This window comes from Aquarana catesbeiana, linkage group LG09 (genome assembly GCF_042186555.1).
Source record: "Aquarana catesbeiana isolate 2022-GZ linkage group LG09, ASM4218655v1, whole genome shotgun sequence".
Taxonomy (NCBI): domain Eukaryota; kingdom Metazoa; phylum Chordata; class Amphibia; order Anura; family Ranidae; genus Aquarana; species Aquarana catesbeiana.
Genome location: NC_133332.1, coordinates 112,643,458 through 112,663,325, shown reverse-complemented (window position 1 = coordinate 112,663,325; position 19,868 = coordinate 112,643,458). Strand labels below are relative to the sequence as shown.

Here is a 19,868-nt window from a genome sequence, read left to right as displayed (position 1 = left end):
CCCCATACACACTATTAGATTTTCTGCAGATTTTTGACTTCAGATTTATCAAAACCATGTAGAGCCAGGGACTGCCTGATTGCATACAAATTGAAACTCTTAAGGTTTGACCTCATATTATATGGTTTTGGTAAATCTGAAGACAAAAATCCGCAGAGAATCGAATAGTGTGTATGGGGCGTTAAGCCTCATACCCACGGTACGATTGTTGGCCAACCGAACGTCTGATTTTTGTCTTAAGGGTGTGTACCTGGATCTTGTCTTGCATACTAACGGTGTACACAATTGTCGTGCAGCAAACACAAACATAGTGACGTACTACAAGGAATTTCAGCTCTTGAGCGCCACCCTTTGGTCCCTTTCTGCTAATTTCGTGTTTGGTGAGCATTGATTCCAAGCATGCGTGTTTGTACTTTCGACTTTTGTGTGACGGATTTGTGTACTGACCATACGAAAATCAGACAACAGACCGTTGTCCGCCAAAAAAAGCCTGCCATCCAACATTTGTTGGCTGAAAGTTGGACAACAATTGTCAAAAGGAACGTACTAACGGTAAGATTTTAGGACAACAGTCTGTCAACAGACAATCCCCTGCCAACAATCGTACCGTGTGTACGGGGCTTTAGGCTCCATGCACACTAGAGTTTTTTATAAGCTCAAAAAAGGCTAGAAAAAGACGCTGGAAGGAAAATGCTGATAATAGCGTTTTTGTGCCAGCTTGTAGTAGTGTTTTAGTAGCTTTTAGAAGCTTTTAGGAGCATTGGCATTTTTACAGTACATGAAGAAAAAAAAAAAAAAAAGCTCAAAAAGGATCCTTTTAGAAGTGTTTAGGAGTGTTTAGGAGCATTCAGCAATTTTTTTTTCTGCTGGAAAAACTCTTCAAAAAACTCTGATCCTAGACACTGAAGCTCAAAAAACGCTAATAGCATAATGTAGTGTGCATGGACACATAGGATAACACTATTTAGCTTCTAAGAGCAGAAAAAATGCTAATAACAGCTTCTAAGAACTTAAAAATACACTAGTGTGCATGGAACCTAAATCTTAACTGTGCTGCAGTAATGTATAAATGAAGCCCAGGGAACGTGGATCAATTTATTTTCTTCTTTTAGTAATTGGCACATTTTACTTCTTAAATTTGTAATACTATAGAATAAAAAGCGCACAAGCATTGCGTGACACTTCCATGAAACCTTTATTCAAATAGTAACATCTGGTACTCACAAATGTTCTTTATAGACTTGCTTTGTCACGAAAAATAACATCTATGAAATGACCAGCTCAAATATCACTGCACAGAAGAAATCCCTGTAGTATATCCTGTGGGATAGCATGCAGTCTAGCATGTATTACTGCTGACCTGTTTCAAAGGCAAACCCTATTCATTAGAGCCACTCAATATATTTTACAGGATTGTGAAGGTGTCGCAACCTCCTCCTGCTGTGGTTCCCCGGTTCTCCTGCTCCAACAGAGAGCCTGGGACCCCAGTGAATGCTGCCAACATGGCAAGCAGGAGCAGATCAGGGAACATCTATTCCCCAATCTGCTCTGAAGTCAATGAACCCAGGAGCCTTCAGCTCTGAGCATTTATGGGTTCACAGCTGTCAGAATACCAGTTGAAATGCGCTGGGTAAACAGACGATTAACACAGGGCAGGTTAGACATTAGGGGTCTCACAGACTCCTGATGTCTCTATTAAGAGAACTTGTCACCTGCTAATTCTATCACAAAGGGGCTTCTTAGCTCACTCGTGATAACAGTAAAGTTAAATGAGAAAAAAAAAAAGTGATATAAAAATTATTTATAAAATAAACACATAAATGTATGTAAACAGCGATTATGCAACACATTTGGTTTCTCCGCAAATGTCAGCATTAAGGCAGTAATTCCGGAGCCATCATTTACTGTTAACTCTAAACCCTTGACCTGTAAAGGCTTTTAAAGTCACTTATGGACAAGCTTGGGTTCTGGAATTTTTTTGTCATTTCACAAGTTTGCGCAATTTTGATGCTTGACATGTTTGGTATATATTTACTTGACGCAATCCTTTTGATTTTACCAAAAATTGGGCATTATATTGTGTTTGTGGGTCCTAAATGTTATGCAAGATTTACAGCTGCTACCATTTTTTTTTCTACAGGGCCTCTGCTTTCAGAGAAGCAATTATTTGGGGCGTTTTCTAGCAAAAAAAAAAAAAATAACAGATTTTTAAGATGTGTGTGAAAAACTTAACACATTTTTCTGGTAAAGAAGTGATTAAAGAATAGGACATGTATACTTAAGTATTGTAACAATGTATTAAGTATTGTGATATTTTATCCAAACAGAAAAATGTAATACATGTCAGAGGTTCTATATTGAATTAAAGTGGTTGTTAAGCCACTCAGGTTACAGGTTAGTGTTATGAGAGCAACAGGAGGGGGGGTGCGGCTCACACACAGAGAGGGGAGGGAGGAGGAGGATACAGGAGCAGAGAAGAGAGCAGATAGCAGGCTGCTGATGACAGAGACACGTAAACTGACCACGGTGTCAGGGCTCAGCAGCATTGATACACCGTGGTCAGTTTACAGAGGGGTGGGGAGAAACTGACAGGATCAGACAGGTTTTTTTAGGTGTTACAGGGGGGCAAATAACACAGGACAAGCACTGTGTCATATAACATGCTTTAAAGAAGCAGGATCCATTTTTTTTTTGGAGTTAACAAACTCTTTAAAATTCACAGAGGTCTGATCAGTAAAATGATCTTCCAGCAGAGGTCCAAATTGCATGTTTGTCCAATGATTCGGGTCATTCACATCACAGCCCCCCTCCCCTCTTATATCACAATCCTATTCTTACATTAGTGTCCTCTGCCCCTTCACAGAAGTGTTCTGAACCCCCCCTTCACATCAACAGCCCACCCCATAGTAGTGTCCTCTGCCCCTTCACACCCCCCCCCCTACATACACACAGCACTGTCCCTCATAGCCCTGTCCCCTGCCCCTCTTACATCACCTACCCACCACAACAGTGACCTCTGCCCCCTTCACACCCCCCTCCCCTACACACAGTAGTGTCCTCTGCCCCTCTCACATTACCACCCATAGTAGTGTCCACCTCTGCCTCTCCCCTCACAGTAGTGTCCCCTGCCCCCTTCACATCATCACCACTTTACATCACCCCCTCAACAGAACTGCCCCCCTACACCCCCCAGTACACTCTGCCACTTTACACCCCCACAGTAGGGCTCACTGCCCCTTTAAACCCCCCCCCCCCCCCCACACACACACACAGAGTAGAGATCTCTGCCCCTTATACATCACCCCCCCCCCCCCAGTAGTCTCTTCCGACCCTTTCGCATCACCCCCTTATTCCTCCCTCCCCCCTAACACACACTCCTTCAGTGCCAGGTCCTCTGCCCCCTCACTCTGCTACCTGACAGGAGGACGGGAGCTGCCAAATTATGTCTGCATATTAATAAGCTGGTGACTGGTTTCTAGGACCGCTCTGTGTCCTAGCAACCAATCACTTGGTAGTTAATCTCCAAAGTTATCTTGGGCTGCTCCCGCTCCCACCCTCCACGCAGTGCGTCTCACTCTCAATCTCTCCTGCCTCCCGCTCTCCGCTCTGCTGTGATAATGACAGCAGCGGAGGCTGGGGGACAAAACTATCTCTTAAACGGTGCAACCACGGGTCCGGGAGGGGCAATGACTCAATCCAGATCTGGACCGCGGTCCCCCATTTAGTGATGTCGGTTTTAAAACCTTGCCCACTCTTTTCAAAACAAACGATGATGCAATTTAAACTCATATGTATTACAGATATGGTGCAGCATTATGTAACAAATAACTAATAATCAGGTTACCTTGATCTTGTTCTCTTCTATAAGGTACAGTGCCATGGCTTTTGCTAACGCTTCGAAGAAAAACCAGGAATACTGCAATAAAAAGGAATGCAATGTGTATACAGTTACTAAGAGCTCTTAAGAACGTGCTTGCTTTAGGTGTTAAGCAAAATGTTTTCACAATTGACACATTATTGGGACACCTGGCACAGTATAACTGAAGTTTAAAGTATTTTTAAATCATCAACAGGCAAATCAATAGTTCACAATAGTTGGCGATTTCAAATACACTCTCAGGTTTTCAAGATTTGTTTTTGAAAATGTACTAGATTTTGAAGGTTTGGTTAACCCAAATGTGACATTTAACCAAAATGTGAGGTTTAGTAGGCATCATCTGTTGCCTTCCTATGTCACTTAGGGACTCCAGCAGCAAGATCCGTGATTCAGACTTCCTGGCTTTGTTTCTGCACCCCTTGAAGTTTTTATTTGTTCCTATAGTCTCCGTGGTGATCCCACTCTTACAACTGCATATTCCAATAAATAACAAGGAGAGTGGATCACTTACAATAGATTTGGCAAGTTCTTGTATGGTATAAAATCTTTAAATGTTTCTCTCCAATTTTAGTGGACTGACCTATTTCATGCTTAGTATTTAGTGCCAAAAAATCCTTCTGTCTCTGCATTTTAGGTTAACTTTTTAATACAATGTGCTCCTTTAAATATTATGGACAGAAGAACAGCCAAACGGCTATAAGGCCAGGCAGCTGAAAAATAATACCTAAAAGTAGCAGAATTATGGTGTTATTTTAGGACTATTGGGAATATTACTGCTGATGCAGAGTGTGGTCCTAATATGAGATACAGTTATCTTTTCAATGCCTGTAACAACTGTTCAGTGCGAGAATGAACGTTAGAACATCCTCAATGCAGTACGTTTTCAGTCTCTCACCAACATTGAATACCCCATTAGGCATGCAGTCATTTGACTATTATTTTGACTGTTCTATACAACCATGATCTAATCTTTTGTGAATCTTCAGCTGCATGTGGAGAATTATTCTGTAAAATAAATGCTACTGTACTATGCCTGTGTTACAGTGACAGGGTTCCATCTAGTGGTCATGTATCAGTACTACATTACACAAATAAACACCCAGCTACAAGAATAAATTAAAAAAAAAATTTAAAAAATGAATTCATTGATTCACTCAATTCCTCGATAGCAAAAGTACAATGGTTTTTGGTCAATTTTCTTTTTGTAAAGTAATCAATTCATGTGTTTTATTACTTTTTAAAATTAATATAAATCCTGTATAATAATAATTAGCATAAACTCTTTATTTTACAAATAATCAATCAATATAGACTGCATCAAAATTGAGTGTAGACACATGCTGGGGGTATTCAGCTGCCTGGAGCAAGCCTGGATTTCTGGAATGTTGCTGCATTGAAAGTAGATAAGAAGCCTGCTTTCGGTTAACTCATCTCCATATACTGTCATATACACTATATTACCAAAAGTATTTGGACGCCTGCCTTTACATGCACATGAACTTTAATGGCATCCCATTCTTAGTCCGTAGGGTTCAATATTGAGATGGCCCATCCTTTGCAGCTATAATAGCTTCAACTATTCTGGGAAGGCTGCAAGGTTTAGGAGTGTGTCTATGGGAATGTTTGACCATTCTTCCGGAAGCACATTTGTGAGGTCAGGCACTGATGTGGACGAGAAGGCCTGGCTCGCAGTCTCCACGCTAATTCATCCTAAAGGGGTTCTATCGGATTGAGGTCAGGACTCTGTGCAGGCCAGTCAAGTTCCTCCACCCCATCGCTCATCCATATCTTTATGGACCTTGCTTTGCGCAAGTTCATTGGAGTTAATGTGCGTATAAAGGCAGGTGCCCCAATACTTTTGGTAATATAGGGTATGTCCCAGTTGAGGCGCTTTTATGCCAGTCACCTCTGCCTGCTCTATGTCAGCACAGAGAAAAGTCAACCTAACATCCATTAGAGGTTTAATTTCTCTTTTAGTGATGTAAAGACACCAGTGCTGCCTGAATTGCCGAGCTGGTATATTTAAATTAGCATTGATTATGCTTGCTAAGCTCTACACGTAGCCAATGCCTGAATCTCTGCTTCAGCTCAGTGCACCTTTTTTCATTGTTACTAAGGAGCCATGGATACTGAAAGTTGAAGAGGACACAGCAGAAAACTTATATATGGAGAGGTATGCCAGCAGGGAAGATTTTGGGGTATATTTGAGTATTAAGGTGTTTAAAATCTGTATGCACTAGAGCAGTGGTTCCCTGTCCTCAAGTACTCCCAACAGGCCAGGTTTTGGGAAATGTCCTATGATAAAACAGCTCTCATAAATACCAAACCACTGACATTGATGTAAAGCACCTGTGCATGGTGACGAAAATACTGAAAATATGACCTGTTGGGGGTACTGTGAGGAATGAGTATGGGAACCATTGTAACAGAGTGGGCTGAAACTCATGGGAATTGTAGTTCTGCAGGCACTCTACCTACATAAGGATGGGATATAGGGTATGCTGCAGAACCCTTTGCCTGGCGGCAGGAACCACAAGCAATCTCAACGAGTGACTGATGAGGTCACTAACCATAAGAGTGATCCTTGAAGGACTGGTAAGCAGAGTAGAAGCCTAGACTACTATGACAGGGGAAGGGTTGGGTGCTGAAAAAGATCATAGAAATTAGCTTTCATTTCAGTGGCTGACAATTTCTGATTCATCAGGTGCAGACACAAGCTGGGGGTTTTCAGCTGCATTGAGCAAGTCTGAACTTTTGATGTGTTGCTGTCCCTATAAGGTGGATGGGGCTAATTTCAAGATATGCCTGCTCTCCGTTTATTTATTGCTATATACAGTATCTCACAAAAGTAAGTACACTCCTCACATTTTTGTAAATATTTTATTATATCTTTTCATGTGAAAACACTGAAGAAATTACACTTTGCTACAATGTAAAGTAGTGAGTGTACAGCTTGTATAAAACTGTACATTTGCTGTCCCCTCAAAATAACTCAACACACAGCCATTAATGTCTAAACCGCTGGCAACAAAAGTGAGTACACCCCTAAGTGAAAATGTCCAAATTGGGCCAAAGTTTCAATATTTTGTGTAGCTACCATTATTTTCCAGCACTGCCTTAACCCTCTCTTGGGCATGGAGTTCACCAGAGCTTCACAGGTTGCCACTGGAGTCCTCTTCCATTCCTCCATGACAACATCACGGAGCTGGTGGATGTTAGAGACCTTGCGCTCCTCCACCTTTCGTTTGAGAATGCCCCACAGATGCTCAATAGGGTTTTGGTCCAGGAGACATGCTTGGCCAGTCCATCACCTTTACCATCAGCTTCTTTAGCAAGGCAGTGGTCGTCTTGGAGGTGTGTTTGGGGTCTTTATCATGTTGGAATACTGCCATGCGGCCCAGTCTCCGAAGCGAGGGGATCATGCTCTGCTTCAGAATGTCACAGGGCATGTTGGCATTTATGGTACTGTAGCTCCCCAGTGCCAGCAGCACTCATGCAGCCCCAGACCATGACACTCCTACCACCATGCTTGACTGTAGACAAGACACACTTGTCCTTGTACTCCTCATCTGGTTGCCACCACACACGCTTGACACCATCTGAACCAAATAAGTTTATCTTGGTCTCATCAGACCACAGTACATGTTCCAGTAACCCATGCCCTTAGTCTGCTTGTCTTCAGCAAACTGTTTGTGGGCTTTCTTGTGCATCATCTTTAAAAGAGGCTTCCTTCTGGGACGACAGCCATTCAAACCAATTTTATGCAGTGTGTGGCGTATGGTCTGAGCATTGACAGGCTGAACCCCCACCCCTTCAACCTCTGCAGCAATGCTGGCAGCACTCACACGTCTACTTCCCGAAGACAACCTCTGGATATGACACTGACCACGTGCACTCAACTGCTTTGGTCAACCATGGCGAGGCCTGTTCTAAGTAGAACCTGTCCAGTTACACCGCTGTATGGTCTTGGCCACCGTGCTGCAGCTCAGTTTCAGGGTCTTGGCAACCTTGTTATAGCCTAGGTCATCTTTATGTAGAGCAACAATTCTTTTTTTCAGATCCTCAGAGAGTTTTTTTGCCAAGAGGTGCCATGTTGAACTTCCAGTCACCAGTATAAGAGAGTGAGAGCGATAACACCAAATTTAACACACCTGCTCCCCATTTACACCTGAGGCCTTGTAGCACTAACGAGTCACATGACACCGAGGAGGGAAAATGGCTAATTGGGCCCAATTTGGACATTTTCACTTAGGGGTGTACTCACTTATGTTGCCAGCGGTTTAGACAATACTGGCTGTGTGTTGAGTTATTTTGAGGGGACAGCAAATTGACACTGTTATACAAGCTGTACACTCATTACATTACATTGTAGCAAAGTGTAATTTCTTCAGTGTTGTCACATGAAAACATATTTACAAAAATGTGAGGGGTGTACTCACTTTTGTGAGATACTGAGGGGGTTATTTACTAAAGCTGGAGAGTGCAAAATCTGGTGCAACTCTGCATAGAAACCAATCAGCTTCCAGGTTTTATTGCGAAAGCTTAATTGAATGAGTTGAGGTTAGAAGCTGATTGGCTACCGTGCACAGCTGCACCAGATTCTGAGTGCTCCAGTTTTAGTAAATCTACCCCTGTATGTCCCAGTATGGGCTCTTATATCATTTTAAATAAGGAGCTACACTTTTCAGATGTGCATTTGCATGGTAGTGTGGCTTCAGATGTACTTTTTGTATTGCCTGGTATAGCCCCAGTATGTCACCCTGAAGTCAGCTGATCTCCCCTACAAAGAATATTATTAATACCTTTAACAGCTTATTAATAGCCAGGAAATCTGCAGACTGTTTAAGCACCATGATCATTGCTGTAGCCAGAATTTCGTGCAGTGCTTTGCCCTGAGGAGAATTTGGCTTCTGGGTCTTAAAGACATACTGCAAAATCAAATACAAAAATATATATTATCATTATGAGAACAATAAAATAGTCACACAATCACTAACATGAGGGATTTTAACTCCATTTATTATGTGATCTTATGAAGATTTTCTCCTTATAATGCTCAATTAACAAACAAACAAATTGACCACTTAATAAAAGTCTTAATCTGTACCTATGGTCAAAATGTAAAATCTTATATTCATTCTCACATTGTATTTCAATTGTTATCCCAACTCGAAAAACTGTGCTTGGAAAAAGTTTAATGACAGTGAAAGGATTGAATTATGCAAGCAAAAACTGAGAAGCAGCGGCTGTGCTACAAGATATTTTCACAGACCAAAATTAATAAATCAAAAGAGGAAGCCGCGCTATAATCAAGTGATTAGCACTATTTAAATCAAAACATAATGAAATATAATATGGTATTACAGTACCAACATAAATAGCAAGTGAACAATTGTGTGACACCCATGTGTATCAAAGTCCAAGTGTAAGTACACGGATATGCTAAGAGAAAAAAAAGAGTTAACAAAAAAATGAAACAAATCCTGCTCATGAGTGTTTAGATGGGAATAGAGGTCATCAAATCACAAATAGGGTCTCCAGATCATGACACCATCACCTTAAACAATATGAAGGCTTACCAGTAAAATTGCTGGTACTAGACGTCACATGTGATGAAACGCGTAGGGAGGAGCGACATGCTGACGTCATCAGGTGTTCCAGGAAGTGCGGGATGCTTCTGTGTTTTTAGCTGGCCTGCAATTTTACTATGCAATTTAATACTCCTGACATGTAAGTGCAATCTATCTTTATAATAAAGAAAATAGTAAGGTTTACACTATGTGGAGCTTCTTCTTTTATGTTGATTGCGGCCATATTTGGATACTATCGTGATAAGAAGTACAGCTCATATCCTTTTTCTTGAGTGGATTTTGCAGGAGAGTCCTGGGAGTACCCTGGCCAGGGTGTTTGGCCACATGCTCATCTGACCTCTCTTTAAATAGAGGGTCAACTAAATCTGGTAAGCCCACATCTTGTTTAAGGTGATGGTGTCACAATCTGGAGATTTGGTGATTCGATGCTCTCTATTCCCATCTGAACACTAATGAGGAGGATTTGTCAATCCTTCATGAACTCTTTTTTTCTCTGAGAACTTTATCAGCATATCAGTGTACTTGCACTTGGATACACATAGGTGTCATGCAATTGTTCACATGTTATTTATGTTGGTACTATAATACCATATTATATTTTATTCCATTTTGATTCATATATTTCTTATCACTTGTTTATAGTGCACCTTCCCCTTTTAATTAATTGTATTTCAATTGTTTCTAACCTACTCCTCCAAACATTTACTTCCTTGAATTCTGTGATATGTAGGTACTGCTCATTTCACAGAGCCTGCCTTTTGAACTACAGAGGTGCTGGGAGGAGGAATTTCAGGAGGCAGAGTCAGTACAGGAATCACAGCTTGCAAGCAGAAAATTACCATGGCATGTGTAGTCCTCAGAAACTAAAACTAAACAGCAAAGGAGAAGCTACAAAACATACAGGGAATCCAGGACGTTGTGGAGAGAGATGGTCAGCAGTATCCCCTCTGATAATCTCTGTGAATTGACTTGTGTTCATAGTCAACTTTAAAATAAAGAACCAAGCTAATTGTCTTACCTTAATAAAAGAACGGAGGTAGTGATCCAAACCTTCTTCATGGCATTTTGACACAATATGAAGAAGAACCCTGACACAAAAGGGAAATATCTAAAATAATCAATGCTGATCATAAAGAAGACAACTTCTAGAAATGTAACAGCTATAGTAGCAAAATGTGAAAGCAATAAGTATGAAACAAAATCGCGCTACTAGTGATAAAACTTTAAAAAAATGGGTAAAAAGTAGTAAAGCAGCTAGCATAAACAGTATAGTAAACTGCACAAACAAGTGAAAAAGATAAAAAATGCAGCGCTAGTGTGTAACAAAGTGCAAAAGTGAAGTCCTTCAACTTTTGTCCGAAACATGTTGGGTTGCTGAGCCTTTGTGCTTTATACACATGGGACTTTATTTCTTTTTGCTGAAGAAACTCCCATTTTTTTGGTTTATCACAGACAGTTTTAGTTGCAGTTTTTTTTTTTTTTCTCTTTGCTGTCTTATATGGACATTTTCACCTACCTGTGACAAATTTTCCTGATTTGTTTGTCTTTTTGTTGTTGTATATTGTTCACGTTGATATCTGACCTACAAGTTACTATCAGCTTTATATTTGCACGTGAGGTGATACTTCACTTTTGCACTTTATAGTAGCAAAGTGCCTTAAAACACTCAGTCGTTTTTGTGTTTGCGATTACCTGGAACCTGCTCTACAGCGAATCCAGAATTTCCCTATTGGCTTTTCAGAGACAACATATTGGCCTTCTGTGTGCAACCCATAGAAACTCTAAGGTTCAAAAAGACTTACAGAGTACAATTCGAAGCAACCTCATCTTCATGGGAAAGTGTTGTCAAAACTTGAAAGAGCTGCATAAGAATGACGGGCAGGAACTGGATCATGACCTGGACTTCCATGGCATGCAGACACTGTAGAATAAAGAACCAAAATCTTGTTATATGTCTCATAATTACACTGCAATGTACATAATTCTCCACTAGGTGGCAGGAGAAACATTGGCAAAATCATTCAATCAAGGCTTCCAAGTTTACTGGGAGCATTATGGGGGTGTCTGGATGAAATTTTAGAGTCTGGCAGGAGATTACCATTATATTCAGTGGTAGGTGGAAATGTCAGATTTGTGGTTTGCATTAGACTACTGATTTAAAAAAAAAATGTAGGAAAAAAGTAATTGGAAAAAGATGGCCTTGACAGTTACAGTTATTAATGAATTGATAGAACACATACAAACACAATACCTTCAAATACTTCACAAGGTCACCAGGAACTTCCTTAGAACCAGGCAGGATCTTCTGGCAGAACTCAAAGAAATTATACAGATGTAAATCCTAAAATTAGATAAAGTGTCAGGTTTATCATTTGATTACAGATAAAAAATAGTATATTTTTAGTAGTTAATCTATCAACATATATATCACTTTTTTACTACAGATGTTGCACCAATTTGCATCTATTTCTGCCACAAAAGGCACTTGGAATCTAATATTATTTCATAGTAACACGGATATGAATAATAGCACCTGATACATTGAATGGTGGCACATGACCTAATTATAAGCCTGTGGGTTTTTTTTCCAAATGATTATCTGCTGAAATTAGCTTACAGCTTTTTCAAAGCAGTCATCTATAGCAACCAATGGGGTCTGTGTTTTAAATATACCAAAAAAATCTAGCTAGAATAGGCAAAATTTACAACATTTTTAAATACATTTAATAAGTTAGCCTTACAGTTTCTAATTTAGAAATATAAATCCAATCCCCAGGGCACACACAGAGCATTGGACCATTAACTTTCTCGACAAACTCTTCTCGACCCCCTCCTTGTTCTCCTTCTAGTCAAGAAGAGCACCATTATTGCCAGCTGAAGTATTGTCACTGGCCACTGGCACAGAAGAAAGGACAGGAGCAGGACTTTGAGGAAGCAATAGCTCCCTTACACGAGTTAGAAGTCTCTCCTGGCTCACAGGAGGATAATCCAGTGCTTTACACAGGTTATAAAGGTATCATTTGGTGACTGAATGGTACAGCATATTTAGTCCAGTTGTTTAGGAAAGCAGATAAAGAAGCTGCTGTTGCAGAACTGCTGGCAAACTTGGACTTACAATCTCCTATAAATATGGCAAGAGTGCATGCATGAAAAGTTTCAAATTAACATTGTGATGGAGGAGTGAGCTTAAGAGAACATGCATGGAGACTGATCAGTTTTAGCCCCTTTGCTAAGTGGTCCTTTTATGGAGGACACAGGGCAGGGATCCGGACAAAGCAGGGGACAAACAGCAACAGGATACAAGGATTATGTGGGAGCCTTCTATGTCACTGGAGCGGACAGCACAACCAGATGGTCTCATGTGGCTTGAATTAACTCAGGGTCAATGCAGGTAGAAAATTGCAGGAGGGAGATGCAGCAGGAAAGCAGAAAGAGTCATAGACTTCCTGTATGGCAGGTAGCACATCACAGGAGAGAAGGAACTCAAAGGCAGCAGAGTCACAGGGTCCTTGTGTGACCTAGCCTCACCTCAGGGTTCAAGCAGGTAGCCCATTACAGGAGGGAAACACAACAGGAAGGTACTCACAGGGTAACAGAGTCACAGGGTACCAGGGCTTCAACTCAGGCTCCATGCAGGTAGCACATTGCAGAAGGGGAACATAACAGGGTGGTACTTACAGGGCAGCAAGTCACAGATCACAGGGCATGGATCACAAGGCAGCATCAGTGTCAGGAGGGGAAGTAAGGAGCATCTGGAGGGATGTGGCAGTGTTTTGGAGGAGGTGGAGGGCATATGGGACCTGGCCACAGCCCAGTCTATACAAACAGCAACATCATTCAAAAAAAGCAGGTAGGAAAACCATGGAAGAGAGGTCCCCCAAGGCCCTGTGGCCTGGCTGCAGCCCAGGTCAATGAAGGCAGAAACATGTTCCAGAAGGCAGCAAGGAGGACAACCATAAATACAAAGCCCTTTGCTCAGGTGTTTACACGCGATCTTTTAAATAGGCAGTCCTAGTGACAGGTTCCTCCTATTTTTATCCTACCTTTTCCTAACATGTGGTGGCTGGACCTACGTCCGGGCGCTGGGGAATTGGATGGTGGCTGGCTGGGCATTTTCTATCCTTACGACAAACACTATTTACCCTCATTTGCTTTTTTGTCCATGACATTAAATATTTCACATGAATGTGTTAACCAAATAGAGATTATTCTATTTTGAGGAACATGCTTTTCTCAAGCATGCATTTTGTAAAGCTTGTACACTTACTTGGGTATAGACTGTGGACTCCAAATGGCTTCTGATTTTAAAGAGCGGCTTGGCACCATCCACCCACTTGATATCATTACTACTCTATATTGAAACAGAGGAAAGAACAAACTCAGTAAAATTTTTAACAATTTTTGGACTTTTGCAAGTCCTACCTAATGCCGTCTCCACACGAGCGGACTTGCCAACAGGCTAAACTCCATCTGCATTTCCGACTGAGAGATTTAGAACATGTTCAATATCTGAGTCCGTCGGAAATGCCGACAGGAAAAGTCCGATGGTGCATACACATGGTCGGAATGTCCGACCAAAGGCTCCCATCAGACTTTTTCTGTCGGGAAGTCCGGTGGTGTGTATGCGGCATAAGAGTGGGCACTTTAAGGTACCTACTATTACTTTTGTTAATCAAATAAGACCCTCTGAAGTATGCTCCTCTGAAATGATTTGCACTTTGATACTAGGGTCTGGCTTCTTTGATTTCAAGGCTAAGCCCTCCAGCTACCTTTTCCATGTTCAATGACAGGGCCTCAGTGACCAGTAAGGACACATTCATTGGACAGGATAAATACAGTTGGTAGACTTAGTCATGGATGTAGTACCCTGGTAACAAAACACATCTACTTTCAGCTAGGTCAGGAGTCTCCAAACTCTCTAAACAAGGGGACAGTTTACTGTCCTTCAGACTTTAGGGGGGGAGGGCACACTGTGGCTAGTGGGAGTAGAAAAAGTCCTGGTTTCAGCGGGAGTAAACAATTCCTTAATTTTAGTGGGAGGAATAATGCCCTATCATTGGTGTCAGTGTGAAAAATAGTGCCCCATCATTGGTGTCAAAGGAAGGAATAGTGTATCATCATTGGTGTCAGTGGGAGGAATAGTGCCCAATTGTTGCTGTGATTGGCAGGAACTATGCCCCTACTGGTGGTGTCAGTGGCAGGAATAGTGCTCCATCATTGGTGTCAGTGGGATCCAATGCTGGTGTCAGTAGCAATAATTATGTGTCAGGAGGAATAGTGCCCCAAGGGCCAGATAAAGCCAAGCAAAAAGCCGGATCCGGCCCCGGGCCACAGTTTGGAGACCACTGAGCTAGGCAAACAGAAGATGAATCTTTGGATAACACCTTTTCTCCTTTGGAAAACTTATTTTATACAGGTTTGCTTTAAGATTAAGTTTTTATCTTCTTTGACAAATCCCTGTTTTAAGTATTGGGTATATTGGAAAGGCCCTGAATAATGCTGGCCATAAACAAATTCATTTTTTCATGCAACCAACTACTCCAATTGAAACTGTTTGGGGTAAAAGTATACAAAAAAAAAAAAATTGAAATTGATCATCAAATGATCGTCTGGAAAATTAAACTTTTATCATCATCCAGTATTTTTCATTTGATCCTGAAAAATTGTTGGAAAGTGACTAAAATAATAGTGAAGGCCAACTAATAATTCATAGATCCAGAGTAATAATGCCATCATTTTGCTAAATGATTATATAGATACATGTACGACCAGAAGAAGAGATGAGCTCTTTACGCATGCACATTTAGAGAATGCTGTCATGTGCTTAGTGTGATCCCATTGTAACATGTGATAAGCAGAGGTTATACCTTCCTTGTATCTGGATCAGTCTGACTCAGGTATCCGGGGGGAAGACTGGCAGAAACTGGCAGCTGCTGGTCTGATGTGATAACTCTACCCTCCTTCAGCAGACGGACCCAACTATACCCAACTGTAAATGAGAACAGAACAGAGGAGCCTTATGAAATATACCTAATAATGAAGATGATGAGATTGATGATGATGATGATAATAATAATACAGATGTAATAAAGATATGTCAGATTGCATTGTTTGCTAAAGGCTGCATTTCTTTTTTATGTGACAATGCATGTTAAAATTATTAGTAAAAAAATATCTGCGCTAGGACTACATGTAAAATGAGCAGCAGTAAACAGTGCGACACCACCAATTAAATATAGAAAAAATAAACCGCGCTAAACAAAAATTAATATACAGTTGGTAAGGTGGAGGTCTTACCTACCACCTGCAAATATTAATAAAAATACAAAATTCTAATATTTAAACGCAAAGAAAAAGTCCAGATATTTCTTTAAATGGAATCAATCTTCAAATAGCAGGATGTTCAGCTTATTACAAGTAACGATCCAAGAATGAGCTAAGATTGCCCTTACCAGAACATCAGTAACAATGAGCGGATGGCATTAAACCCAGCCAGGGCCTTTGGGATGAAAAACCAATCTGCACCGTCCGTTTTCAAAATGTAGTCCGCTCAATGGATACAGGAGAAAAAAACAACACAGAAACTGGCCATAGTGTAGTATATCAGATGTTTACCATTGAAAGCAGACATACCAACACCCTGGTGAGCACACAAGAACAAACAGCAAAAAAGGAGAGGGGGGGGAGTGAAAAACCCACCACCGTGGCTGTAGATCGCGCTTACCGACTCACGGTGGTAACCAGGCTCTATATCAAACTAGGAACTGATCGATGGTTGACAGGGAATACTTGATTCATCCACATTAGCCAGGAATCCATACCATCAGTATACAACCTGTTTGTATACTGATGGTATGGATTCCTGGCTAATGTGGATGAATCAAGTATTCCCTGTCAACCATCGATCAGTTCCTAGTTTGATATAGAGCCTGGTTATCACCGTGAGTCGGTAAGCGCGATCTACAGCCACGGTGGTGGGTTTTTCACTCCCCTCCCCCCTCTCCTTTTTTGCTGTTTGTTCTTGTGTGCTCACCAGGGTGTTGGTATGTCTGCTTGTCCATGCTAAACATCTGATATACTACACTATGGCCAGTTTCTGTGTTGTTTTTTTCTCCTGTATCCATTGAGCGGACTACATTTTGAAAACGGACGGTGCAGATTGGTTTTTCATCCCAAAGGCCCTGGCTGGGTTTAATGCCATCCGCTCATTGTTACTGATGTTCTGGTAAGGGCAATCTTAGCTTATTCTTGGATCGTTACTTGTAATAAGCTGAACATCCTGCTATTTGAAGATTGATTCCATTTAAAGAAATATCTGGACTTTTTCTTTGCGTTTAAATATTTGAATTTTGTATTTTTATTAATATTTGCAGGTGGTAGGTAAGACCTCCACCTTACCAACTGTATATTAATTTTTGTTTAGCGCGGTTTATTTTTTCTATATGTTAAAATTATTATTACTGTAAATAAATTTTGCTTTTAACCACTCAATGACCAGGTCATTTTTTGCAATAAGGCACTGCGTCGGTTTAACTGACAATTGCGCAGTCGTGCGACGCTGTACCCAAACAAAACCTTTTTTCCCACAAATAGAGCTTTCTTTTGGTGCTATTTGGTCATCTGTGCGTTTTTTTTTTTTGTGCACTATAAACAAAAAAATAGCAACATTTTTGAAAAAAAACACAACATTTTGTACTTTTTGCTGTAATACACCCCACTTTTAAGTACACAATGTGGTCTATTTACTAAAGCTGGAAAGTGCAAAATCAGGCTCACTTCTGCATAGAAACTAATGAACTTCCAACCCCAGCTTGTTCAATTAAGCTTTGGTAATAAAACCTGGAAGCGCACTGGTTTCTATGCAGAAGTGAGCCTGATTTTGCACTTTCCATCTTTAGTAAATAAACCCCATTGTGTACTTAAAAGTGGGGTATGCCTGTAAATAGCCCCAATTTTTTTTTTTTTTTTAAAACAATATTTTTCCTCAGTTTAGGCTGATATGTATTTTTCTACATATTTTTGGTAATTAAAATCGCAAAAAGCGTATATTGATTGGTTTGCACAAAAGTTATAGCGTCTATAAAATAGGGGATACATTTTTGGCATTTTTAATTATTATTATTTTTTTTTACTAGTAATGGCAGCGATGATCTGTGATTTTTATCGGGACTGCGACATTATGGCGGACACTTTTGACACATTTTTGGGACCACTGGCATTTATACAGCGATCAGTACTATAAAAATGCACTGATTATAGTGTAAATGTCACTGGCAGGGAAGGGGTTAACACTAGGGGCGATCAAGGGGTTAACTCTGTTTCCTATGTGTGTGTTCTAACATGCGGGCGATGGGAATGACTATAGGAGATGACAGATCGTGGTTCCCAGCTCGTAGGAACTCACAAAAACTCTCTCCTCTCCTCACAGAACAGGGACTTGCTTGTTTTTTACACACACATGTCCCTGTTCTGCCTCTCGTACCCACAACCGCTCGTGGCCGGCGGTCATCGCAACCGCCGGTCAGGAGCATCGGCACCCCCGCGCGCGCCTGCTATCCCGTTTAAAGGGACCGATGTACAGCTACGACGGTTCGTGGAATCGTGTCGACCTGCCGCAGTATAATGACGATGGCTGGTCGGCAAGTGGTTAAGCAAATACCAGTGTATACAGTACTGTAGGTAGTGCAATGTTATTTGCTGTGTGAAGTGCAAATTAAGTGTTTTATCTAGTTGACTGTGCCCTCTGCAAGTGTAGTTGCTCCAGGGCTTAGTAAATGAGGTGAAGCTTCACTTTGCAAAGAGTACCCAATCACATGCAAGGAAAATAAAAAAACATCATTTTTGCTTGTACATAATTGGATGATGGAAGTCAGCAGAGCTTTTACTCATTTACTAATAAGCCCTGGAGCAACTGCAAAGTGCACAGTCTTTTTGCCTTTAGTAAATCAACCCCTTTGTGTCAATTGCAACCCAGATGTACCATTATCAAAAACAATTCGTACCGGGGGTTTCAGCACTCTCGTGTTTCTTACTGCTTCCCTTTGAGTTGATGTCACAGCTGACGTGATAGAAGGTGAACAACAGGTGGTGCTTGTGGTGTAGATGAAGTGGAAGCTCAATTTTTACCTGCAAAAAAAAAAGAAGTTATATATAACCCCGTAGGCTCTGCTGTCTACTGACAGCTCACATTCCTTAAGACAGGTTGCACCTGGTGGGAATCTGCAGCAGTTTTGTATATGTAAAAACTGCCCTATTTCCTGCTAAATTAGGTGCAGACCTGAGCTAGGCCCCTTTCACAGGGAACGGGCTCTGTTCTGATTAGTAGGGGATCCGCTCACATATCCCCTGCTGATCAGAGCAGGACGGAGGGATGAGAGGTACGTGTCTGCTCAGTTTATGCAAAGCAGACACGGACAGAGTCCGCTCTGCTCTATGGGCAGTTGGGTGTAAACGGACTCTGTTGCCCGAATAATAGCTAAAAACCTTGCGAGCCACTTACGGACAAATGCCTATAAAGTAATAAGTGAACAGTGGAGTCCAGCTGCAAACACTCAATCACGTTCCATATTCGTGTATAGTATTAAAATTAAAAAATAATGTGTCTGCGCTAGAAAAAAATCACTACACTCAAAGTGCAGTATTAATAAACATAAGCAACCTGAGTGTTGAAATAAAATATAAAGCGCACAATACTATATAAACAGAGAATGTGAATGATCAAACAAAGTGACATATCAATTGAAATAACAAATAAATACTGGAGGATATAGCAAATGGTGAATAAATAAAGTCCAAAAGCGTGAATATCCAATGATATAAAAGTGCCCGAATAAATTAGTCCCAAAATTGGGTGATTTTCACATATTCTATCTTCCAAAATGTGCCACCAAGAAACATGCTGTAGTGTCTTCCAGCCGCCCCCACAGGTGTATATGCTCACCTTCCTGTGTGTGACACAGCGATTAAACTATGCCAAACAAAGCCTTGGAGCCACTCCTGTGCTCATTAGGAACCAGCTGTACAAACTTCCAATGTTCTCAAATGGAGATGGTTTATGCAAAAGAAAAAAACTCCATAACGCAATATGTAGGTATAAAGCATTTAATAAAATAATTAGCTCCCCTGTCTGGGGTACTCACATATTGTGGGTGCGTGAGTGCACCAACCATATCAAGCATAAAACGGATAATCTCCCGGTGTGGCGTGCGGTGTAGCGTGTGTAACGAAAAGACTCCTTCTCTCTCTCTGCTGACAGCTCCGTCCAGGCCCCTCCCCTACGCGTGTTCGGCACCGGGACCACGTGCCTTCTTCAGGGGGATCTGATTGGACGAGAGCTTCAGAGTGAATATATATATAGCTCCGGCGGCCATTTTGCCTGAGACCGCAGACATATTTGTGTC

At 41.1% G+C, this 19,868-nt stretch overlaps 1 protein-coding gene across 2 annotated transcripts in view; it reads right to left on the bottom strand.

The window, feature by feature from the left end:
• The window catches only part of DOCK11 (dedicator of cytokinesis 11), a 525,243-nt gene that overhangs the window by 369,541 nt on the left and 135,834 nt on the right, over nt 1–19,868 (bottom strand). For both annotated transcript variants that reach the window (XM_073599152.1, XM_073599153.1), the window contains exons 20-27: nt 18,471–18,594; nt 15,336–15,457; nt 13,736–13,819; nt 11,720–11,809; nt 11,271–11,389; nt 10,487–10,556; nt 8,680–8,805; nt 3,845–3,916 (exon numbers count right to left, since the gene is read on the bottom strand). In XM_073599152.1, the coding sequence (XP_073455253.1) occupies nt 3,845–3,916; nt 8,680–8,805; nt 10,487–10,556; nt 11,271–11,389; nt 11,720–11,809; nt 13,736–13,819; nt 15,336–15,457; nt 18,471–18,594 (807 nt within the window). The remainder of the gene's footprint in view (nt 1–3,844; nt 3,917–8,679; nt 8,806–10,486; nt 10,557–11,270; nt 11,390–11,719; nt 11,810–13,735; nt 13,820–15,335; nt 15,458–18,470; nt 18,595–19,868) is intronic.